This window comes from Girardinichthys multiradiatus, chromosome 23 (assembly GCF_021462225.1).
Source record: "Girardinichthys multiradiatus isolate DD_20200921_A chromosome 23, DD_fGirMul_XY1, whole genome shotgun sequence".
NCBI lineage: Eukaryota > Metazoa > Chordata > Actinopteri > Cyprinodontiformes > Goodeidae > Girardinichthys > Girardinichthys multiradiatus.
This window is the reverse complement of record NC_061815.1, coordinates 39,011,154-39,036,090: the sequence shown is the minus strand read 5'-3', so window position 1 is coordinate 39,036,090 and position 24,937 is coordinate 39,011,154. Positions and strand designations below refer to the sequence as shown.

Below are 24,937 nucleotides of genomic sequence, written 5' to 3'. Positions count from 1 at the left end.
TGTTTTCAGGGTTCATGTGACATGGTTTAAGCTTAACATCATTAGATCTCAGTAAATGTTTTCCCAGTTCCTCAAATACCCTTGAAATGACTAAATTTTTCCAGTAATGAAAACAGCAATAAATAAAATTTATTTTATAGGACCAATGCCAAAGCATCAGAGAAAATAAAGCTTGCCATGTGCTCATGTAGTAAATGTAATAAGTATATATAAAGGATGTGTATTAATCAACCTGATCTTGTCCTTCAGATCACTGTTTTTATTTGCACTGGATGAAGGAGCAGTGTGTGCGGTTTCCACACCTTCATGCATTATTAGAAGAAACATTAGATCATTTGTCGTGCAGAAATACATCTGAGCATTCATGTACCTTACCGACTGATGGCTTATTTCCATCAACTTATAAGAACAGTGTCTGGAGATGGTATTACTCTATGCCGGTGCTAAATTGCTCTTTCTAAAACCTTTCTGACTAAAATCTTTTATACTTTATAACGTCCACTAGTTTTCTGAGGTAAAACCTCCTTATTGAGCCGCAATATAAAACATAAACACTTTATTTGCACAGCACAGTTCATTCTTCATAAGCGACTAGCAGTGCCATAGCATCATAAAAAATATGTACATTAAAAAAGGGACTTGCAAGGAGCAAACGAGGAGAAGAGATTAAATATGTACATGTCTTTTAAAATACATCCTTAAGACCCAAGTGGTTCTTTTCTGTTCTGCGCAGTCGAGCTCCTGCCTGCGCGTGACGCCATCATGCCAATCGCCCGATGTTATTCTGAATAAAGTCTTTTAGGCCGTCAAAGCCCTGGGTGAACAGATACTCCAGGTACCAGCTCCATGGCTTGGATTGCTGAAACACACACAGGGAGTCACATCAAAAACATCTGAAGGGTTGTTTGATCAAAGAAACATGACTGATGTGCGTCAAGACTACATGTGAAGTCTTAAACGAGCCCAGGATGGAAAAGGAGACCTGGAATACCTTGATGGAATTGAGGTCCATGTCCTCTCTGCCCGGCCAACACTGATAAAGAGAGGACATTAATATTCAGTGACAGAAATCTGTGGAAAATCTCACAAGATCGCTGCTCAAAGCTGCAGGTGGCCTAAACCCCACCAAAAAAGGTGTGTGTATTATTAAATATCTTAAAGGGCTGCCATTAATAATACAATATGCCTATGGGTTAATGTATCATCTTTGAAGGATACATTAAAACTCATTTGTCTTGCTTGTAGGTCTATTTGGCAAAGTGCACAGCAAGGCTGCATGCTGATCCATCTAAACATCTGTCAGGGTTCCTGTACATGTTTCATGTAAAACGTCCAGACTTAATGTTCCACAGTTGAAAGGAAGGAATGACAAGATAGGAAGGAAGGAAGGAAGGAAGGACGACACAAGGAAGGAGCAAAAGATATAAGGACAAAGAAAGGAGACGAGGAATGACAGGGGAGGAAGGAGAGACACAGGAGAAAAGATAGGAAGGACACAAGGAAGGAAGAAAAAGTACACAAGGGGGAAGAAAGGAAGAAAAAAAGGAAGGAGAGAAGAAAGGAAGGACACAAGGAAAAAAGAATAAACATAAGACCACGTTTAGAAAAAGGGACAGGGAATAAAAATCTAGAAAATATTTAAATTTTTTGTACTCAAATTCCATTCTTTTCCAAACTGCATGGAAACCATGAGCTGTGGAGCAGCAGGATCCCAGTATACCTGAAGAACACTAACCTTCTGGTGAAAGTCCACAGCGTAGCTCATGAAGGCTGGGTGGTGGATGAGGTCGAAGCGGGTCGAGTACTGTGGCACGCCGCTCTTCTCAAGCAGCTCCTCTGACAGCTGTAGGTTGGTTTCCGTATAACACATGTTGGAGTTCCACAGGCCGTTGACCATGAACACCAGGTAGTGGTTGAAGTCACGGAAAGTCTGCCGGTTGATGTGAAAGGCCTGCTGAAGAAGGGAAACGGACGGACGGGTGGATGGTGATTCATTTACATGCCATTTACCAAGCTCATTTTTCCAAATAAAAATGATCCAGTGGCATTTGCAGGCGAGCCAGCAAGCTGGCGGAGAGGTAAACCTGCTGAAAAAGTCAGAGCTCACAAGAACAGGTGTGCTGAAATAAACATTTTAAATTCTCATCTGAGAGGAGATTATGATTATGAGGTTTACACAGACGGATTCCCGAAGAGCTGAAAATAAAACATCTACAACCTCAGCTGAGTGAAATATAAACCATCCAACCACCAATCCACAAGGTTGTCCTTACCTTGGTCACTTTCTCCTGACTCTTGGCTGAGGTCAGGTTCACTTTGTACCTGATCAAAACAGAAACAGGAATCTCTGATTATACATCACTCCCAGAGTCTCCAGAGCACGTCAACAATATATAATGTACAATATAAAGCTTATTCACGGTCTTCTTTTGGCAATCGTTTCGCCCGACCAACACAAATACTGCTTGCAAACCCACTTTAAATCTTCAGAACACCAGCTACATAAAGAAGAGAGATTTTTAACACTAAACTGGAAACATTAACTGTATTTTATCAAGATATTTATTTATTTATTAATATGTATTGCTGCTCTCATTGAGCCAACAGTGGAGAAAATAAAAGGAACAGTTCCGACAATACTGTCGTTTTTGGGGTTTTCTAACATCATCGGTTAGGATTTATCGTCACAAAATCTAAATTCTTATCATGATAATAAAAACGTTTTTACGATAATAACAAACACATTTTCTTTGTAATAGTATAGCCCAGAGTTAGAAAGCACACTACAACTCCACACATAAAAACACACGTGACATTTACTCTCGGCCTTCGCATCATACGTGACTCTACTTTCATAATGAGTCCATGTTCTTCTCCCCAATCAAATATTGGTGAACATATGAACCATATTTACAGCCTTGCTTTCATCCACAGTGCTGTCCAAAGAGATGAAAGGGGTCTGATCAGATGGGACCCTTTTATTTTTTAGGCAAGTAGGCCTGAAAAATACACTGAAGTTTTTGGTTGCAACTCCACAAAATCTGGAAATATTGAGAGGGAATGAATACTTCTGGGAGGGACTATATACTGACAAAAGCTCATGACGGGCTGCTACCAGATGAACAAAGAGTGCCCCACCTGTGCATGATGTAGGCCAGTCTGTCCACGCTGACCGGGTCTGTGGCGAAAAAAGCCGTGCAAAAAACTCCTGGAGGAGGCATGACCATGAGCGGAAGACCAAACTTCAGGAAAGTGTCACACACCTGAGGAAGGAGGGAGAAATGATGCTCCAGTTCATAGTCTTAATCAAAGCTGTTGCTATGAGTCTGTAAAGCTCTACGTTGACATCCTATATTGTGTTGTTCCCTTTCATGTTGGGCCCGATAATGCTGCGTTCCATCTAGCTCAAAGTCAGATCTCGGATCTGGGAATGATGTTATATCCAGTTTAATCAGGCTCCAGTTGGAAGTCAGAAAACCACTGGGATTTGATTGTTTCTGTGCTGGCAAACTACTTACTGCCACACAAGTTAATAACAATGTATTTCTGTAATATATGCATAGAAATGATGTTCACATGTTCTCTGACGGACATTTGATAGGATGTTGTATGATTGATTTGTTGAGATACACAGTATTAGAAGTGAAAATAATTAGTTTATTACTGTCTGATATTGATGCACAATAGATTTATGACTTTAAGGTGTCTTCCAGGTGATTTTTCCAACAATCAACAGGAAAATCCTGACCTTCAACTCAAACAAAAGGCTGACAAATATAGTCTTTGCTTTCATGCTTTATTCTCCTTGAGTTATCTAGCTTTATATTAGGTAAGAAGCCAGAGACACTCTCCAGCTCACAGGGTTTCTGCACATTTAAATATCAAAATGTTCCCCTTTTCCAGAGTTCCCAATTATCCTTTCGAAGCCAATTTATATGGAGTATGATAGCAAAAATGTCTACAGTGGTCACGAATTACGAACAAACGAACGAACAAACATTAGGATACAGAACAAAGTAATTCTAATATTTTTCACACTAATCCAGATGTGGAAAATACTTCCCCGCTTCCCCACTGAAGTTAGAGTTCTGACTGGAAAATCAGAGCTTCCAAGCAACCCATAGTTTTGTATCCAAAATGGCTGCCGAGCATATAGAATAAAGTGAGAGCTGCAGGTATAAACAATTTCTTCACACTATTGACAGTTTGTATTGTAATATGCATTAGTGAACATGTTACTTTTGTGTTGGTATGCATCAAAAGGAAGAAGATATATTATCGACTTGTATTGCTAAAAGTAATTAGCACCAAAACACAGAGCAACTTGCCTGTTTTCCGACTTCCAACTAGAATGCTCTTAACTCAGGAATGACGTCATTCCCAGCTAAGACTTCAGGGACAAATCAAATAAATCCCTAAGCAATCCCAAATTATCCAGATGTTTAGTCCTTCCAGTGAGTTCTCAGTCTTCTTTGTGGTCCCCAGGACACCTCCAGAGGAGGAGCCCAGAAGGTGTCCTGAGCAGGTTTGTGAACAACCTCAGCTCAATCCTTCAGATCCGAGGAGCAACAGCTCTGCTCTGAGATCCTGCTGAATGTCCAAACTCAACATAAGAGGGGAATGCTAAGGAATATGATATCTAATAAAACATATTGGTAATGTGTTGTTGTTTTGTGGATAATTCCTTCTTATTTATTCAGCTTTGAGCCTGCACCAATCTAGTAATTAAAATATAATTAACCTAAAATGAAACCACATTTATGTAGTTCATCTAAATGAAACCTATTTGATTAAGGAGAGGAAAAACAAAAGTGTGAGCCCAGTTTGTGGTTCTTGCCTGACAGAGCCAGAAAGCAGACCCAGTTAGCAGCTCTCACTTACAGTCTCATAGAAATCCAGAATGAAGTTGAGCAGGAGAGAGTGGCAGCCCTCCAGCTGAAGGCCCACTGAGGCCAGGCGACCCACAAAGTGAACCAGATCCATCACAGAGTCCTTGAACCCTGACAGGGTTATGTTTCTGAGACAAAGAGAGAGCAGAAAGTCACACACAGAAACAGTCTTATAAACTGATGCTAAGTGAACCTTCCAACATCCATTTCCTGATTTCAGATAAGACAGGACAGATCAATACAGCAGAAAATAACTGAGACTCAATCCAGAGTGGTATTTATAATAAAATATTCACCACATAAGTCAGCCAAATTTCATCTGTAAGCTCTGAAATGGCAGGGAGCAAAACTGATCTTTTCAAGGCTTCCTTTTGCTTTATAATATTTATTTACCAATAAGTAAAATGTCCCAAAGCCACATCTTCAAAAAAAAGTGAAGGCGCAACAGTGCAAGTTTCCAGAGTCAACACGTTTACTCATTTAGTGCATTTCAAAGCAGGGCTCCAGTTGTTCTTCATGCTTGGGGTTTAAGCGAGTGGACGTAAAACTCACATGGACGTGTGGCTGTTGAGGCTGATGTCCAGGTCATCTTCCAGGGCGTACACAGAGTGCCAGGTCAGCCACTTCAACAGCATGTGGTTTAAACATTCAATCAGTCCACACTGCAGACACACAGAGGAAAAGCACGGAGCTCACAGCAGATCAAACACTCAACTAGTGAATACAAGGCAAACACTGCTGCAGATTTTCTTCCAACTTAACACATAAGGATTTAGTCACGGTAGAGCAAAAGCTTGGGGATGTTTTAGTGTTCCTGCACATTTTTAATGGTCAAATTCCACATTTTTCACTACTTACATTTTTTTTGTAGCCCCTTTTTAAAGGATGAATATATAAGTTCACTGTGGATTTATGGAAGATATTTATGGAGTGCTATGGATGGATGGATAAACAATACCAATAGACAGATAGTTGGAGATGGGTGGACAGATGCAAGTTTTATAAAAGGATGGTGGGAAAATAGTCTGGAAATACACCTAGACATGAAAAATATTTAGAACAAATTCCTGTTTTTTGCAAAGTGTGCAGAGACCTTGAAGTTTTACCAAGCTATGCAATAAAAAGAAAAAACCTACCTTAAAAAACAGCGACGATGTGAAGAAAAGCTGCATGAGAGGCTCGAACAGAAGGGTTTTGATTTCTGAACAGGAGAAAAAATGTCCCGGTTGTTACTGCTCAACAAGTCAGCTCACATTTTCTAATAAAACTACCTCAGATTCTCCAAGCAAAACATCACAGAAAATCTGGACACTCACGTGAGCTCGGAATGACAGGAATGTTGCTCAGAAGGTTAAGGATCTGCGGACACAGCAGAGAGCCATCCCAAACGTTCAGGAATTTGTACAGGAAAGCATCAGAACTGGGAAACCCTTCCTGGAAGAAAAAGCAGGTATTATAAAAATATATATATATTTATTGGGGCTGTGGGTTTGTAGATACAGAAACTAATGAACTCATGAGATGAGATGCTCACCTGCAGGAAGTGCTGCGCGCACAGCAGCCTATTTAAAAACTGGAGAGCTTCTCCAGCATTCTGGTTGGCTCCTCCATCGCTGCAGAACAGAAATTCTGAACAAAAACGGTCAAAAGAAGAGAAACTAGTGAGCAACAGACTGAAAAATAAAAAAAAATCATCAGGTTTTAGAGGCACTCAGTAAGAACCATGCAGTACTTTTGAAACGGCCTCCTAAAAGAACTCCCTTTGATATGCCAAACTAAGTAATCCGCTGCAGTTCAGCTCAAGGTCGGCTTCTTTGCTTTGGGAGCAACTTATCCTCATAGAGGATGTCACAGCAGTTTGGTAGCTTCACTTCCCTGTTTCATTTACCTTCGTGTAGAGCATAGCCCAGCCAAAAATTGAGGCGTAGGAGGGCAGACTCATCCTGCACGCAGTCCAGGTACTGCAGAGCCAGACTGGAACCCAGCAGAGAGCCCATCTGAGAAGGCAGCTGGTGGAGGTAAAATCAGGTAGAAAGGAAACACAGAAAGGGCTTTAATTATCATATACCCATCAATACATACAGGCATGCAGATGCAAATAAAAGGAAAACATGCTCAGAAAGTCAAACTTCACATTAAAATGCATTAACACTCATCTGTGGGAACGCCTGCCTCATATTACTTTATAATTATCCCTGTTTACCTGCTGAAGCTCAGGAATGAGCATGTTCTTGTTATTACGTGGTAAAGCAAACCAAATTGAGAACCCAGTAAGTCTCATATTACTAGAACACAACAGTCCCTCTCAACATGGAAATGTTACCAGTTTTATAAATAAATTTGAGTAAAAAAAGAGACAAACTATCAATGGACACATTTTAGCACCTCAACAAATGTCTCATTAAAGTGAGAAGGCACCATTCGTCTTCTCACAGTAAGAGTGGAGGCATCAAGGGAGAAGTCTCTGATCCCTTTGTCAATATAACGAAAGAATAATGCTTTTTATTGCAGTCATCGATTTTTCAAAAACACGACAAAGTATAAACATTTGTGGTAGTCTTTCATAAGCTGAGGGGTTCCCTCTGGCAGGGTGTGAAAACAAAGAGGTGAATTTATGTGTATGAAAACACATTTACACAGAATCTCGTTTTAGTTTTGATTTTTTTTTTTGGCTTTTATTACTCATTCAGGACAGATAAACCTCCAATGATATCTGTGAGGAAAAAAATATATAACAATAAAGTAAATGAGAAGCACACAGCACATAAAGCCGGTTTATGCTCTAATCTAATAAAGTAATTACAGCCCCAGGGCCACCTGTGCTGCATGTCATCCAGATTAGACGGTACCACAGCGCCACCATGTGGCCAAGAGGGTATTTCACACCGGAAACAGACTTGACGTGTCTGTACTGCATCTGTGTGCTGTGTATCCATCACACTGAAGTGAATGTGTAAATAACAGGTGGGAGTTTTATTCTTGGTCGCAATATTCATTCATATTTAAAAAAAAATGATTCCTTATTGAACAGCTATAGATGTTACTTTAAGGCAAGTAAAAATGAACTTCTATTTCACTGTTTTTTTTATTATAAAACTAGACCATAAAGAAGTAAAAAAATCCCTTAGCACATTTTAAAGCTTAACTGGTGTCTTAAAATATATTTTTGTACCACAATGGTTCCTGCATATCATTTCTTCTGTCAAATTTCATTCTCTTCTTTATGAAGGGAGGGATGAATGGATTCATCTTTTTAGCAATAGTCATTTATTCAATCCCATGTTTTTCCAGACTAAAAATTCCAGATTTCTTGGTCAAGCTTTAATTTTTTTTTTTACCTGCAATAAACCATTCCATCCATTCCTCCATGAAAGGATAGATGGACAGACACTGGGACATGGAAGAAAACAAATACTTTCACAGTCTCCGTTTTCTTTTTCCATACCTCAATGCGATGCATATTCTCCAAAAGCTGAGAGAAGGACTGGATCTGCACAAGGGGAACTAACTTTCTCCTGGAGGTCTGCTCCATCTGTGGCTCTTTGTTGGTGACGGCACTCATCGCTGGCAGTTCCAGGTGGTTGAGTTTCTGTAAAAGCAAAACATTAACCTGTAATTACTTTAGTTAAGATTTTATTGCAGTTTCAGATGCTTTACTGATTCATTCAGATGGTTAAAAAGAATTTTGTTAAACTTAAAAAATGCTTCCTGGATGGGACCACTCCATCTTTAAACCAAACTCTAAAGAATTTCACTATAGAAAATGTAATTGATAGTTAAATGTAAACTGATATTTTTGAAAGGTTACCCTTCCATACTGCATTGAATGCAATACAAACTAAAATAGGAAACAGAGTAACCATTATGTGCGCAGTGTTGATGCTGTGTCAACTGAGCGTGGCATCCCATCAGGCCAGGATAGAAGCAGTGGTTTAGAAAGGAACAAGTCGTACGGCAGTTTTATCCTCAGCTTCAGTTCACACCACAGCAGCTGAGATCCAAGCACTCTGTGTTGTGCAAACCCAGATTTCCCCCATCAGGCATATTCACTGTTTGCTTACCTTCATTTGAAGTTTGCATTTCATTTGGAAATCAAGTGGAGAGGCACATAATACACGTTGGTTGATGTTCAGCATGAAGTTTCCACAGTCAGAACCATCTTATCTGCTGATGTTGGTCCACTGGGTTTGATCAGGTCTAACTTCAGTGCAACCATCTAACTAGACATTTTAGAGCGCTTCATGCTTCCCTCTACTGATGCTGCCCACACTGCTAAACGGACCAGTACCTGCCTTAATGACCATGGCATAACTGTGCTTTAAAGTCCTGCAAACTAGCTTCATCTAAACCCAACAGAGAATCTATGATGTACTGTAAAGAGGAAGATGAAAGACACTAGACCCAATACTTTTCAGTAGGCCGGGTTTCCCTGGGGGGTAAATAAATAAATATAGAGTGAAAAAATTATATGTGTTGTTTGGGGATCACCAGGTCGCCAATAGGGGGTCGCCAGTTGCTGGTACTGTTATTTCGGGAGTTACAGGCTGAAATGTTTGGGAATCACTAAATTAAATGTCCTTTCTTTAAATAGGTCTTGTCTAAGTAATTTTCTAAATAAATTAAAATAAATGTAATGAAAATACTGCCTATGTGAACTTGTGCCTTACAGACATGCCGCCTGCCAGTCTCTGCTGTCTGATCCTGTCCTGTCAATACTTAGGCATTTTAAACAAAAACAGAGACAGACGGTTTTCCACTTGCAGGAAACATACAGAGCATCTAAATGGTACGGATACTGAGGTGATGATGAAATGTTGCAATAATACTGGAAAGCAGCTGCAATAACTCAAGCGCTGCAGAACTAATTTACAAACACACTGAGAATGATATGCTGGGAAACCCACCCTTTTCCGTGAGGTGGATTTATCTTTGGCAGCGAATGCCGTGCTGATGCTGGAGGGGACCTGCAAATTGTTCCTCTTCTGGACTCCCATCAGAGCTGATTTCCAGGGGGAAATATGATTCTTAAACCCGCTCTGTGTGACATCAAAGGACACTTCTGTTTCATTACTGTTTAGAGTTTATAGTCGGGCAATGTTAGAACAGCTTTAAGTTTGGAACGAGTAGACAAACCCTCATCCGGGATGGTATGGACAGCGTCACCAACTCAGGGCAAAACACTTTATAAAGTGATAGAAGGTGCAGGAGGTAAGGCTGCCTTCCCTATAGAAACAGAAAAGATTTACAACATTTGCATGAAATATATCTGCTCATCCCCTAAATGTAACCATAAGTTTTTTTTTTTTTTTTTTTTTAAATATCAAGTGCTTTAACTTTAAAAATTAAGTTAGGTTTAAAATTTGATGAAGATTTCCAAAGAAAAAGGCAAGGATGCTTTAAAAAAAACATATTTTTACTCGTTTCTGTGTTAAACGGCATATTTCCAGAGCTTCCTCCAACATCCTCAGCTTGATTTATTACAGGAGATATGATCTCATCACCCCCGTACTCACCTCTCTGCACCATTTGGGTTAGACTTGGTATTGATTTTACACTCTTATATCCTATAATGCTGTGCCCTGAAAACAATGCGACTCCTAGCCCTGTATGTGCCCTCAAAGCCATTATAAGACATAATCACAGCCCTACTGGTCAGTCTCAGGTCACAGTTTGTATCAAAGAAGGATGTCGCTTCTGTTATGTTACACTCCGCTCTAACTCAGAAAAACTTAGAGTCTATTTTACCAAAGGAAGGAAGGATACGAGGAAGGAAGGAAATAATAACAGCAAAGACACAAGGAAGACACCCAAATGTTTCTGGCACAACTTCACCAAAGTGCATGGGGAGGGTCAAAGATATGGTAAGGTGAAGACTCTACAACACAAGGAAGGAAACGAAGAAACGATGAATGGGAGCAAGCAAGCAAGAAAGCAAGAAAGAATAGGAAGGAAGGAAGGAAGGAAGGAAGGATCTCTTGTTTTATGTATCAACAGGAAGCTCACCAGTTTAGACTGGAGTTCCAGCAGCTTCCTGACTCTGAAGACACGCACTGCAGTGAAAAAACATAAAAATACTGTTAATAATGTTCACAGCAGTGACACAACACTCAGAGGATCAATAATAAAAATAGATGGCTTACCACTTTCCTTTCTGGTTAAAAGGTACAACAAGTGGCAGATGAAAGGGCACTGGAAAAATTACAAAAGGGAATGAAGTCATGAAAAATTGCATTCCAAGGTGCTGGATTTATACACCAAATAATGTTTCTATTTGTCTTCAATTAAGCATTCCAGACATTCAATTTTAAACTTTTGATTCTTCTTGACAAACAGCTCTGGTATCAGGAAGCCTGTTTCTGCAACTGCGATAAAAAAAGATGTTGGACCCCCTAATTATAAAATACTGCAACATATTATCATAATAATACTCCAAGTACTATATTCGGGTGCATTTTCAGCCTAACAACACTCAGACAGAGACTGAGGCGGCGGGGTATGTGCAGTCCAGTGCCGAGGAATGTTCAGACCTCTACAATGGAGAAATCAAACAGTAGCTACGCAAACAGATGGGCCAACACAGAACAGCGGACTCATCGGGTCCAGATTCAGCTGTTAATTTACAACCCAAGGACGAGGGACACTAGTTTGAAGACGGCAATGTGTACATGGTGGTTTGAGAGGAGTGAAAGAAGCAATCTATGTTAAACATGAGAAACCAACAGTAAACAGAGGAGCAACACCTACTCTGCATCCCTGGCTCATCTCTGCAGGGGGTTTCAAGAATTTCACACAGTGGGACATGTGACCAAAACAACTCAGATGGGATCGTTAGGGACAAAGTTTGGACCGTCAAGCAACAACAACAATCATTGAGCTGAACAGAGGGTAGGGTCAGTGACTTACAGTACCTGTCTCAATGCTCCATTTGTGACCTTAATAGTCCTATTAGTGTGATTGTTTGGACTACAAATTCTAACCCTGTTACTTCCAACCATGTTGCTGGTGAAGATTCTCCGTCAACCAAGATATGGCACATCCAAGGTTAGAAAACAAAACGAAACAACTGGTCGCCAGGTAGTTAAAGACGTTTCGCTCTTCATCCGAAAGGCTTTCTCAATTCGAAGCTAGTAGGAGGTTCCAAGCTTTCAAGCTGTTGGGGAAGCGGCCGTTTTGCACATCTAAATTCACATGCAGATTAGACATCCCCTAACAAACAGGGCGCCGTTAGTGCCGTTGTTCCAAACCATGTTCAGAACGAAAGAAGCCATTAGGAGGGGAGAGGAAAGATCTTTAAGAAATAAGAAGTCCAGTTGCACTCAGGATTACCATGTCGCGGATAACTGAGGATTTACATTAGCAACTTGGTTCATTCAAAATCTCTCTGAATTTTGACTTGGTCATCTCATAAATACGAATATGTTATCTAATAATTTTCAGATACTAAAATATTTATGACTTACTTGTGTCATACTTATTGGTAACCATCTAGCAATTGTAAATTGTAAATCTTATATATATGAATCTCATTTAAATCTCATAATAGAAAAAACGTAATAACAAGACATAATTTTGAATGAGCTCTCTCATAATTATGACCTACCGATCTTATTATTATGAGATATGAAAACAGCTTTGACTTGATCACTTGATAGTGACATGGTTATATGTCTGCAGATATTGGTGATAAATACATTTTAGTCCAAAATGATAAAATCTACGGGCATTTTAGTTTTAAAGTTATATTCATTCAACTAAGCTGATATCTCTCAAAAAATAAAACTGTATAAAAGGTGTATTTATTCTGAAAAAATTATTTATCTGCTTTTATTTACATTTCATGTCAAATTTTACTTTTGCCTGTCAAAAATATATTTGAACTCTTCTCAATAAACAATGGGAAAATCTTAATAGGTAGTACAGGTATCAACCCTTATAATTGCTGACCAGCGTTTTGCATATTTCCACTGGTATTTTGTTGTTATTTATTTGGTGATGAGCTTTAGGTCTTTGAAGTTGTAAGGCCTCTTTGCCATCACCTTAATCTTTAGCTAGCTTTGTCTATCGGATTGAAGTCAGGACACTAGCTGAGCCCATCCAACACGCTAATATTACTTCCAGTCAGAAGAGATATGTTGGTAACATTAAAAGATTATTTTAAACCTAAACCTGAATAATTTTAGGCTTAAGTATATGCGCATTATAAAATGTATAAATAAGCTTCAAAATGTAAATGAATCCCATGTAAATTCCAGTTTTACATCAATGTAGAGAAGACAAGTCACATACCAGATTTTCATCTGTGACGAAGCTGAAGATGAAGCCATATATGGCTCGCAGCCTATCCTTTGCATCGATCATGTCAAATACAGTCAACACCCACTTTATAAACAGAACCTACAGGTATCAGTGAGAAAAAAACACAAGTTCAAACATACCAACACACATCATTGAAAAACAAAAAGAGCAACTGCCTGTGTTCCACAACGATAACAGTTCACTTCGTTTTAACGTTATTAATGAAACATTTCAAAAAGTGTGTGCCCTGTTCTTCTAATCTACATTATTTGGATGTTTACATGTGCAGATGATTGGATTCTCACAAACCTGAGTGCTGATGGGTATTTTCCCAACACTGAGCCAAACTACAGCTCGAACAACAGCCTCCTGGGGCACCACGGATGCAGGAAGCAGACACTTCAGCACCCGCGCACATGGACTGCTCCCTACACGTGTAACAAACCCAAAGGAGGAAGCAAATGTTAACACTGGGTGTAGGTGGATAGATGCCCAACACATTAACACTGCATTTTCTAAAACAGGTGCCACAGTTTTCAATTGTGATACTACAACACACTAATAAGGCAACAGATTATATCGTCATTCATATAATCAGGGACTTCCAGCACCAATTCAAGAAAACGTCTAAATGAAAGTGAGAGTGTTGTCAAAAACATGCAGGTGGTAGTACTATTTATTTGTGTGTGATGGGATGTCAACCCTGAAAACGCCCACACACTGAGAGCAAAAAATGATAAATTACTAATATTTCCTAATCCCAAAGATGTTTCTCAGCTACTCTTTGCGCAGAAGAGTTGCGGCAAAATGCTTTCAACAGCGGCAGAGTGACAGGCTTACCCATACGTAGGCTCATTGCAAACTCCAGCATGACAGAAAGGGCCTCTGGGGACAGTCCCCTGTTCAATGCCACTTTCTCCACCTGCACCAGGTTTTTCTCCAGCTCATCGTTCCCGATTACAGGAGTGCCCACTTCCACTAAATGAGAGAGAGGCGAGGAAGAGACGTCAGCATGACAGAACAGCAACGTTTGAGCTTGCACGGCATGACATTAGCCAAATAAATATCTCAAAAGAATCTGATTATGACATACATTAAATAGCAATCTACAGGTTAGATATGCATAAAAAGTATAACATGAGAACCTACAAATATACAGCTGTGCACAAAAAAATCCTATTAAAACCTTTTACAAGTTCTTGGCTTTGAGTTGAGGAAACAGAAATATTTGGGTTTTATTTTGACTTTATGTGACTCATACTTCCATGGCTTATTACTGCCATCATTGCTGTTCTGACAATTATACAGAACCAGCTTCCATTCACAATGTAGTGGTTTAAATATAACCTTTAAAATTAAACCTAAAATAAGAAACAATTTACATTCAACACGAACTGAATATGCAGACTAAAATGTGTCCTATGAAGAAGATCATCATTGTTCCTATGTGGTAAAAACTGCAAAACAATTGCATGGATGTGATCAAACTGAAGACATGGGAGCACCTTTGGACACGATGTAAACAAGTCAAAAACACAAAACAGTTTTTTTCAGGGTTGCTCTCCTGTGGCAGCGTCAGTATCAGTCTTATGTTTAGACAGACGGATGGATGGGTGGGTGGGTGTTTTGTATACCTGAACATGACTGGTGATTTAGTTGAAGGAGATAAAGATTAGGGTGATGGCAACAAGGCCTTCCAATCTCAAAGACTCAGAGCTCATCACCAAAGATAAATTACCAAAGTACCAGATGAGGAATAGCTGGAGACCAGTAATGCCAATAAAGACTTATTTTCCCATTGATTACTGGGAAAGCTATGAATAATTTCCGACATGCCATTTTTTTAAAACAAAATCAAAATAAACGTTTTGGCTTGACATTATTACTCCTTTGACAATATTTTATCTTTTGAGACACAGTGGGTACAACTGTTTATTTTGCAGGTCTTATTTGTTCATTATACTAGTTTTATATTATACATTTATATTTTTTGTGCTGGATTATTTATGCACCAAGAGATGCACTTTCTTTGATTCAGATATTGCAAAAACATTGCTGTAATTTACACTGTATTGCGTGGATGAAAGTAATATATTAAATACTAAATACACAGTACACATACATACAGTACATAGAGCTTGGTTTACACTGTTTCTATCAAATAATTTCCCTCCTGGGATTTGTAGTAATCCATTTATCCGCATCATTATGACAGGAAATCACTGTAAAACATGCTCTTTGTTTATCTCAAATATTTTGTTAGGTGTAAACAAGTACAAAAAAATATTGTCTTGTTGAAAATGAAGGTGAGAATGAGTGTAACAGAAAGTTTCCTAGATGACTACTCCTGCTATGAACGAGACGAGAAATCATGTGGAAACATCTGCTTATAATGCAGGTTCGCCTTCTTCTACGTTAAGCTAATACGCTACACGCCATTCGTAAAGACGGTCTACGTTCACCTAATGCTTCGTCTTGCTTTGTTCTGTTCTTTACTGTTTTCTCTTTCCATGTAAAAGTTTAGAACTGCCTAATGTAGAAAAGCGGACTCCCACCGACGCCGACGAATCCAACTGTTTTTGTGTGTGGACCTACCTTCAGAGAAGTACTTTAGGGCCACAACAAATGGGTCCTCCGCCTCATTCTTCTTCCTCTCCTTTTCTGCGACTCTCAAACTCCTGTTGATGGTCCGATTGGACAAAGACTGGTCGTTCCGAACCGAAGAGTCCGAATCCGACAGGTTTAACAACGTCGCCATGTCAACATTGCTAAGCAAGTTAAAAACACAATCCCCTCCCAAACTCTGCCTTCAGCCATTCAAACAAAACTCAAAATCTTCCGCGCCGACCGTTTGCCCTGCGCCTGCGCAGCAGCGTCCATCCGATGAGTTGCTTCACGGGAGTTGTAGTCTTCAGTTTTCGTTTTCAGTAGCTGATAAGAGAAGCCACCAGATTGTCTGAAAATAAAAGTGTAGATTTTGGTTTAGATTTTTCATTGTGGGAAATATTGAAGTTCCAAAGTCGTAGGGTAACATAGTAAGATTTTTTTGTTACGTTTTATTTAACTGTATATTGCCAGCAAAGTGGTTTTGCAGCAAGTGTAGCTTTAGACACTTAAATAAATGTTGACACAACGAACAACTTAAAGAGCTTGTGACATGCTTTTCCCACAAATGCAGAAATTGAAAGAAAACATTTTAATATTCAAGAAATTGAGCAGTAATTGACAATATATTAGGATTAAATGTATGATAAAAGACAATTGTGACACAGAATAGGTATATTTCTTTGTTAAATTTTGCAATTCCAAAATCGCCTGGAAATGACGTGAATGGGGAAGTCTCTGGTCATTCATTGTGTGAGCGGCAGTGAAAAACTGTTCAGATAGAAGCCATGGTGAAACAATCCATTGCTGGTGGTGGCAGCAATACAACGAGGGCAACCGTTAGTCTGCAATCCTCTTGAAGGGAAGAGGATCAGAGCTGCCTGGATCAGAACTGGAAAACTGACAAGGAACAGATGGGCTAGTCCCACCAAGCACAGCCAGTTGTGATCGGAGGACTTTTCAGCAAACTGCTTCGAACAAGAAAACTCTGAATTTGCAAAAGAAATGATGTCAGAGGTCAGAATATCTACCAGACGAATAAGAATGTTGAAGCAGAGTTTATAGCCACGCTGTTCAGAGAATCTGATGTGAAAAGATCGTCAAAGAAAAGGTTGTTGCTGCTGTTGCTTAACGGATCAAGGCTCAGCAGGTAAGAACGCTTAATAATAATAATCCGAAATTATTATTAAAATAAGATAAATGACACGTGAATAAGATTGTTTATTATCTTCAGATCTTGAATCATCCCTTGTGCCTGCTGCTGCTACTGCTCCATGGAGCTCACTTTGCCTCAGGTGGTTTCACTCCGTGCCGTATTTACTGTAACCCTGGATTTACACTGTATCTGTTCCGGTCCGCTGTGAAGCCCGAAGGAGCTCCAAGAACCATTCGCAGATCGCTTAATAAAAGCCAGTGATAAGTGCGATAGCAAGTCCAAAACAACTAATTCTGTGGAAGTTAAACCAGTTAAACAGCTTCAATTTTCGTTTTATGCATCCAGATATTTTCATTTGTTCACTGAGTGCACCGAAGTTATATTTGTTGCTTAATTTGGTGCATTTAATACTTAATTGCTCAGTTTATATTACCTTAGTTAACCCAGTAACTGATCTAATTGATCTAATATAACAACTGCTAATATATACACGTGTATATATAAATATATGTGTGTTTTATTAATATAGCGAGATCTAGTCCATCTTTAGTGAATTGTTTTTGAAAATCTGGATGTTGTGCTGGTTCTATTTTCTGGTGGTGCGGTATGATTCATGCAGATTGACTCCGGTCATGCTCCGGCAGGCCGAATGGCCGTCCGCATGCCGCAGCACTTGTGCTCTGCCATCTGATGACAGCTGACTTTCTTCTTCAGACTCTGCTTCGTCTCTCTGTGATAGTGACTGAAATATATCTAAAGAAACATGAATTCTTTGCTACTGTGTTGCTGGCCATTGTACTGGGGTTCCCCTTTGATGTCATAAACGAGCGCAAAATAGTCTGGAAATGCCTTTTTAGTGAAATTTATGAGCATTTATGAGATTTATGAGATTCTTCACTTCAGCGGCATTAATTTAATTTGAAATATTTCATTAATGTTTCCTTTCCATAAATGTAATTGGATTTATCATAAAAATTCTATGTCACAGACACTTTAAGCTAATTTTAAACAATAGGGTGCTTTGCCTTTTTTCTTCTCCAAATAGGGTCAAATGTATACATACAGCTCAATATATACCTCCCTATCATTAATATTTAGATTAAAATGCTTTCAGAAAATAACACTCTTTTCTGAGCCACCAATTTAATTCTGTTAATTTAATAAATGTCATCTCAAGTTACTTACAAGACAAACTGTTCTAGTTAAGATACAAAAATATATAATCAGATCAGTTCAGTTATATAAACAGATTCAAATTAAATTGCATCCATTCAAATTCATTTACAAGTTGGTAAAAGCTTTTCTGTCCAAGGAAGCCCAGCATCAAATTATTAACTTTGCAGGAATCTCTTCTCCTGCGAGCATCAAAAGATCCTGGCAAACTTCTGGGTGGACATTTGATCACTTTTCTTTGCAAAATGGGTAAAGCTCATTAAAGTTTTTAGCACAGACCCGGTGTTTAAGTCATTCCAGAACCATAATATTAGCCAGCTTTAACCATGGTGTGAGAACCATCTCTGGTCACAAGTAAAGGTAGTTCCTAGGAACTGGAAGTGATCCACAGCAGACACAGTATTGTTGAGGATGGTGAGGGGAGGGAGTATTGGGTATGTACTCCAGAAGTCCACCATCATTCCACAGTCTTGAGCGGGTTAAGCTCCAGGTGGTTCTGAGCGCAACAGTGGACCAGCCAATCCACTTCCTGTCTGTATGCAGACACGTCATGGTCCTGGATCAGACCACTGACAGTGGTGTAATCTGCAAACTTCAGGAGTTTTACAGACAAGTCAGCTGAGATGCAGCCACTTGTGTACAGAGAGAATAGTGGGGAGAGAACACACCCCTGGAGGGCGCCAGTGCTGATCACCAGTCGCTGAAAGGATTTCATGACCACAGACGTCAGGGCACACATTGATGCTATCTAGATATCTTTATTTGTTGTCTTCATCCAGGAGGCAATGGCTTTACTTTCTGAACAAATTAAGCTTACCACCGATGGGTTGACTAACATAAAAGATGCTTAAATTGACAAAACACTCCATCACAGAATCCCGTAACCAAGTGGCCGCATCGAGGCCACTTTTCCTCCCATTGCTAACCTGTCAGTTCCTATGAATTGTGTCCATTTGGTCAAATCACTTCCAACTTTTTCAGTTCAAACCACTCTTGTTGTCGCAGTCTTTGATGGTCCGGTAAGCGCTTTCAGCATTTTAAAATTCTCACATTGCTTTGGTGTTTTGCTGGTACCTGTGAGCAACCATCAACAGAGATGCTCTAGTGATGCAACAAGTGACGTTTTCCTCTACCCAATCAGTGACCAGCCGTTGTGTTTTCAGCCTGACAAGGCTCGTTTGGAACCGCAGCCAAGGAAGTACTAAAAATAGGCTGGTACCAAGTAAGCATTACTAATAGAAAACCCTAAAAAAACGACTATAACCCAGTTGAGCTGCACTGCTTTGGTACTACTGGAAAAGGTCCATTAGACTCCTTACCTCAGTTCCCTTGCTCAGTCCTACCTTTCCAGCAGGCTGAAATGTTGGCTCCTGTTCACATGGTGGATTAATTCAATGAGCCTTTGCATGAAAGCAACTTATGAACACCCTGATATGTATACTGAGATGATGGAACATCCATCCTTGCAGAGTTATGAAGCTCAAAGTAGAGCCGCCTTAAATACTCTGTGCTTTATGGTGGTTAAAATGTCCTTTCTGTACTTTCACTGTTTTGTTCACATCTCAGAATTTGAATATTCTTTACCCTTATTGTCAGAAGCACTACAAAAATGAGAAAAAAATCTATCTGGTCAGAGCATGAAAAGCATCTGCAGCGACGCTCTTAAAGTGATGCTTTCAAAAAAGTCTGTTTTTCATTTCAAACAGTAATACTAGCTGTATTAATAATGTACTATTACCATGCTATCCATCAAAACCAGTATTAATTTCTTCTATCATGCATGAAGTTGCAGATAACAGAAGAAAAGGAATTTTTTTTTTGCTCCACCACAAATCATAGTCTGTATAGTTGAAATTTGAACACAGCTGAGTCTTGCTGAAATCCCCAGCTGTGTCCAGGTTTCCGGCATCTGACCCAAACTGTTACCTCAGACGAAAGAAAAACAGTCATGATGTTCAGTAACAACCCAGAAACCCTGAAGGCACAACAGGCACAAAGCAGGCTCACACTGAGCTTCTGGAACAGCCCTACTGAGAATTAATTGGCTAGTTCACAAATTTGTGATTATTCACAGAATAATTGCTTTTTTACAATTCATTTAACTTGTTACACACACATACGAAACAGAAAAAGATGAAAGCTTCAACTGCATGAATAAAATCCCCAAATCGTATGATATTCATGCTGAAAATGAATGTATGTAAACGTCTGAGGGCATAACACATCTGTGTTAAGTAAAATCTGTTAACTAAAATCCAACAGCAGGATCCAGTGCTGCAAAACTGACACAATTGTTAACTTTAAATGAAACAGCATTGGTAAAAATAAGTCACTCTTACCTCCAATTCTTTATTTAAAGTTCCTAATTTACAGAAATATTGACAGGATTTGTAACTGCAGCTGAAATGCTCAAATATGAAAAATTCACCCAGTTTAGTACTTCAACAGTGAATTACAAAGGATAAATTACAACTTCTAACAAGCAAAATTATATTTGTTTTCATTAAGTTGCTGCTGTACAAGTTAGCAGCAAACATCTGAGGCAGCATCTGCTGCCTTAAACCTTTTAACTGAGATGACTGACCTGGCAGAAGAAAGAGGATATTCAGATTATTTCATTTTATAACAGGCTATCATGTGAACATCCAGAAATATCTAATGAAATGAACAGTAAATCATCATTTGCATTATTTTGTATAATTTGTCCTTGTATTGACACAGCTCTGAAAAGCTGATGAATCAGTGGTACAAAATGTTTTCAACAGTTCTTCTTTTTTGGCTTATGTGATCCTGACCAAAATAAGCATGCCTTAAATTGATTTATAACAGGTCTTTACTAACTACTTACAGTATAAAAACAAATTAGAAAACACTATATCCAAAGACAGATGAAATACAGCATTCTCAAATCAACTCAGAACAATAAAAATATGTACTCAAGTAAAAACACAAACATTTAATACAACCGCAGGACTCAAATAAACAGAAAACTGGACTGATGTGACGTGACGATAAGTTGAGATCAATCAGGCATGATTGACCACGGGTATGAAGAGGAGTCAAGGGAAAGGAGTTCTTGGTTTCACAGTAGAAGTGCAGAGGAATTGGTGAATGTAATCAGTCAGCCAGCTGGACAACGACACAGGATGTGTATGTGGAGGGTTATTACTTGGAGTGAATGTTTCCTTTTAATTTTCCATTACTGCAATCCATATAGACGCACTAGGTCCCCTTTACCGCTGAAAACCTTAAGACTGCTTGACCTTGTTCCTTTCCTGGTCGTTGATTTGCAGCTCCTCCCTGGTGTCCTCCCGCTCGGGCCGGTCATCGCTCTGCCGGGCAATGAGCAGCCGGCAGGTAAGCAGAATACCAAAGACTAGAGCGTGGGCGTACCGCTTTAGGGGGTCCCCTACTAGCTGGTGGAAGAACAGCACGGCTAGCATGACTAGCAGCAGTAAGAAGTTGGCCACATCCTTCGGCCGGCCTGGAACCAGGGTCAGCACCACTCCACAGCCCACCTCCAGGGAGCCAATGATCTTGCGAAGCAGAACTGAGCTAATGCCGATCTTTTTCAGACCTGGCAGCGCCTTGGCATAGCTCTTGTACGCCCTTTTCTGGAAAGAAGATGCAAAGCTTTTTATTTAATGCTTGCATTTAGATCAAATTAATCATTTATTCAAATTATGATTAAATGCAGTAATGACATGTTTAGCACTACAGTGGTGTTGCTGAATGTAATTTTTGTAGTGAAGCACTATTATTGAAAGTGGGCAAGTTTTATTTTAGATCAGTATTTGTTTTTGTGAGACTCTGACGGTCACTTTTAACAATAAATTCCACATTTATGAGGATGCAAAATTAAGTCCATGCCAGGCACTCTTATTGTGAAAACATTTATTTATTTATCATCTTATTTCCAACTTTAATTAATTTATAATATTAATTTGTATACCCTATAGCAGGCGTCCCATCAGCCCTGATCTATGCAGGATGTTCTAAGATCAGCACCTGCAGGTGCATCTCAGAAATTGCTCGAATGCGCCGCCATTGCTTTTCAGTTGATCTATTTTTTGTTTGTTTGTTTTTCAAAAAAGGAAGCTATTCAACTACACTTTTAAATTAATGCCCATATGAAAATTGTTATTATTTCTGCATAAAAATGTAAGTAAATATTCACCTGCTTAAAAAGAGATCTATCTTTTACATTAAAGTGCTATCGCAGCACATACATTCCGGAGGGTTTCTTTGTATTCATTATGATTTGATGCAGCCAGGCTTAAAGCGGATATATTATAAGGTTTATTCTATATTGCAATGACCTTCACAATGATGATTGAAGCAGAGCTACATTTATCCGTAATATAACCCGTTCTCTACTGGGATAACTGCTTAACTGAGGCACGTTTCTATACAAATAAGTAATTTTCCAGTTATTTTACTATTTAGGTCATAATATTCGAGCCTGTTTGCAGCTTGCCCAGAACAATGGCTCTCATTTAGCCCGACTAATGCGGGCTCTTGAACGGCAAAGCAGCAACGCTTACTCACCATTTCACTGTAGGCATCTTTGCTTAGTCTCGGAGTGAGTTTAATCGTTCCCATGAACACGAAAAATAAGCCCAGAGCAAAAGAAAGGGCCACTATGGTTATTGTCCTTGGCGAGGCCATGTTTCAACCGCCGCACACGCAGCCGGGCCGCTTCCCAGTGCAGAGTGAATGAAAGTCGGATGGTTTCCTTCAACCAGGGGGATGGGTTTCTGGATTAACCAAAAAAAAAAAAGAAAAATGGCGGCGCGGTACCACTGCCACTGTTCGCCGCATCCCGGAGCGGGGTTGTTGGGCTCTAACCTGTTCTTCGCAGCCGCCTATCTTTAAACACCAGGAAACAGTTTAAAAGGGCTCTTAGCTCACAGGCGGCGAAACTGAACCGCTGTGGGAAATTATTTAGGCAATAGATGATGTTGCCAGGCAACCATGAGACGCCATCTGATTCCTGCATACATTAGTCTGCCAGAGGCGGCCCCGGGTTGTATGGGGCCCTCAGCAGAAATGGATCTGGGAGCCTGCTTGCAGGTGAGACACATAGCCAGCCAAGTATGAACGTGGTTGTCTGCATGACAACATGTGTTTATATTATGGCCCAATGTCAGTCACTTTGAAGTGTTTATTAAAATACACTTATGATTAAATGTTTTAAAGGGTGAGCACAAATTAGGGGGCACCATTGTGTAAGGGGTTGGCACAAGTGGTTGACAAAAACTGTTATCTGCCTTTCGGCACCCCAAACCAATTTTTTTAGTGGGCCTACTTATTGTCATTGCCAGTTAACAGAGAATGAGTTGTGTGTTGGCAAGCAATTTCATTTTAATTGATTGATCAATCACATTTATTTGGTGATAGTGTCGGGGTTGAAGATCTCTGTGTTTTTTTTTTGTATTGTTTGTGTTTGGTTTTCTAGAGGGCGTTGGAGAGCAGGAGCGGTGAGACAGGTGTTCTCCGTTCACCGGTGATGAGGCTCCTGGAGTATTTAAGCGGGAGGCAGGCAGCATGTCAGCGCTCGAGTGTTAGCCTTCAGTGGTTTTATCCAGCGCCATAGAAAGAGAGAGTTACGACACTCTTTGAACTCGCCGATAGGCGGTCACGTGGTTCATGTAGCTCTCAATAGTTCCAAACATCTCAGCGGTGTCAGTCAGTTTGAACGGCTTCAGGCGCAACATAATGCAAAAAGCGACTTTTTTCACTCTTTCCTGCGATTTTCGGTAATTATTCAATAATAATGAACTGATTACTGGTTACTAAATCATAATTTGAAAATCCTAACAGAAGTAATATCTAATATAAATGGTCTTTCTGATCTCCTCCGCATGCTAGCACATGCTAGCATGGGAATGCTATAACTGTATTCTGTGCCAGCAGTTAAGAGCTCTGATCAAACTTACCTTCAGATCTACGTCCTATACTACGTGGAAAGATCTATTGCCTATGTATTTAAAAAAAAAATCCAAATATTACAGATGGAAAATGAGCAAATGTAATTCTTAAATTATTTCATTTAAAAATGTATTTTTAAATGAATGAGGAAAATATGTAGCTGTATGAAAATATGATTGAAGACCTGGGATGACTTCTTAATTTTTGTAGAAGACATAATTATTCTTTTTTTTGCCGCCATGTGAACTGAGTACTTGTATCTATAACAGTTGATTGTGCCTGTAGTCTGACAACTGTTCTAAAATTGTAATCCATTGACTAAATGTTCATTTAATTGAAAATGTAGTTAAAATCGTATTAGATGACAACTGTGAATTGTGCAAAAATAAATGACCAAACAATTTATTGTAAGATATGTCAAATGCAAAACTACCAGTACTTGCACTTCTATTTATACAGTTTATTAATTACATCTGCACCAATAAACTGTATCTGATCAAATCTAGACAAGGTAGAAATGTGCCCATGTCCGAATGAGGGTTCATCCTCCTTGGCAGCAGCTCCCTTGGAAGTCAGTCACCACATGTGCTGACTTCCCTGAAAACAATACAGGAACAGTTTAGAGGACTCAGAATCAATCAATATCATAGCTAGAATGCAAAAAAAGTAAATGTGTTCCTCTGTAGGTTCAGCAGGTTACCATGGTGTGCTGCATTTGGATGCACCAGTCGGTCAAAGAAAGGAATCCGTATGTATGGCTTCCCAAAAGATCCTGAAAGAAGGAAAAAATGGTTGGTTCAAGTCAGTAGAAGTAACCTCACCATCACCAGAGGTTACAACAACAGGAAACTATGTGCTGTAAGTTCAATCTGCACACTGCACTGGAAAA

At 39.4% G+C, this 24,937-nt stretch overlaps 2 protein-coding genes across 3 annotated transcripts; both read right to left on the bottom strand.

The window, feature by feature from the left end:
• Positions 1-541: 541 nt before the first annotated feature.
• On the bottom strand, positions 542-16,129 carry cenpi (centromere protein I). Of its 2 annotated transcripts, none has more exons than XM_047353905.1 (20): positions 15,780-16,129; positions 14,025-14,162; positions 13,494-13,612; positions 13,176-13,283; positions 11,030-11,078; positions 10,893-10,939; positions 10,023-10,112; positions 9,794-9,925; positions 8,335-8,478; positions 6,778-6,898; positions 6,424-6,518; positions 6,206-6,323; positions 6,026-6,090; positions 5,442-5,551; positions 4,882-5,017; positions 3,139-3,263; positions 2,274-2,322; positions 1,736-1,951; positions 992-1,033; positions 542-859 (listed from the first exon to the last, which is right to left on the bottom strand). In XM_047353905.1, exons 1-20 carry the CDS (start codon positions 15,940-15,942, stop codon positions 761-763), a joined length of 2,166 nt encoding a protein of 721 aa, XP_047209861.1. In that variant the 5' UTR covers positions 15,943-16,129; the 3' UTR covers positions 542-760. The 2 variants fall into 2 exon arrangements, with proteins under 2 accessions (XP_047209861.1, XP_047209860.1); XM_047353904.1 differs by having other exon boundaries at positions 1,736-1,954; positions 15,780-16,127.
• A 4,317-nt stretch (positions 16,130-20,446) lies between these two features.
• tmem35 (transmembrane protein 35) lies at positions 20,447-22,939 on the bottom strand. Its single transcript, XM_047353906.1, has 2 exons — positions 22,666-22,939; positions 20,447-21,731 (listed from the first exon to the last, which is right to left on the bottom strand). Exons 1-2 carry the CDS (start codon positions 22,783-22,785, stop codon positions 21,366-21,368), a joined length of 486 nt encoding a protein of 161 aa, XP_047209862.1. The 5' UTR covers positions 22,786-22,939; the 3' UTR covers positions 20,447-21,365.
• Between the last annotated feature and the right edge of the window lie 1,998 nt (positions 22,940-24,937).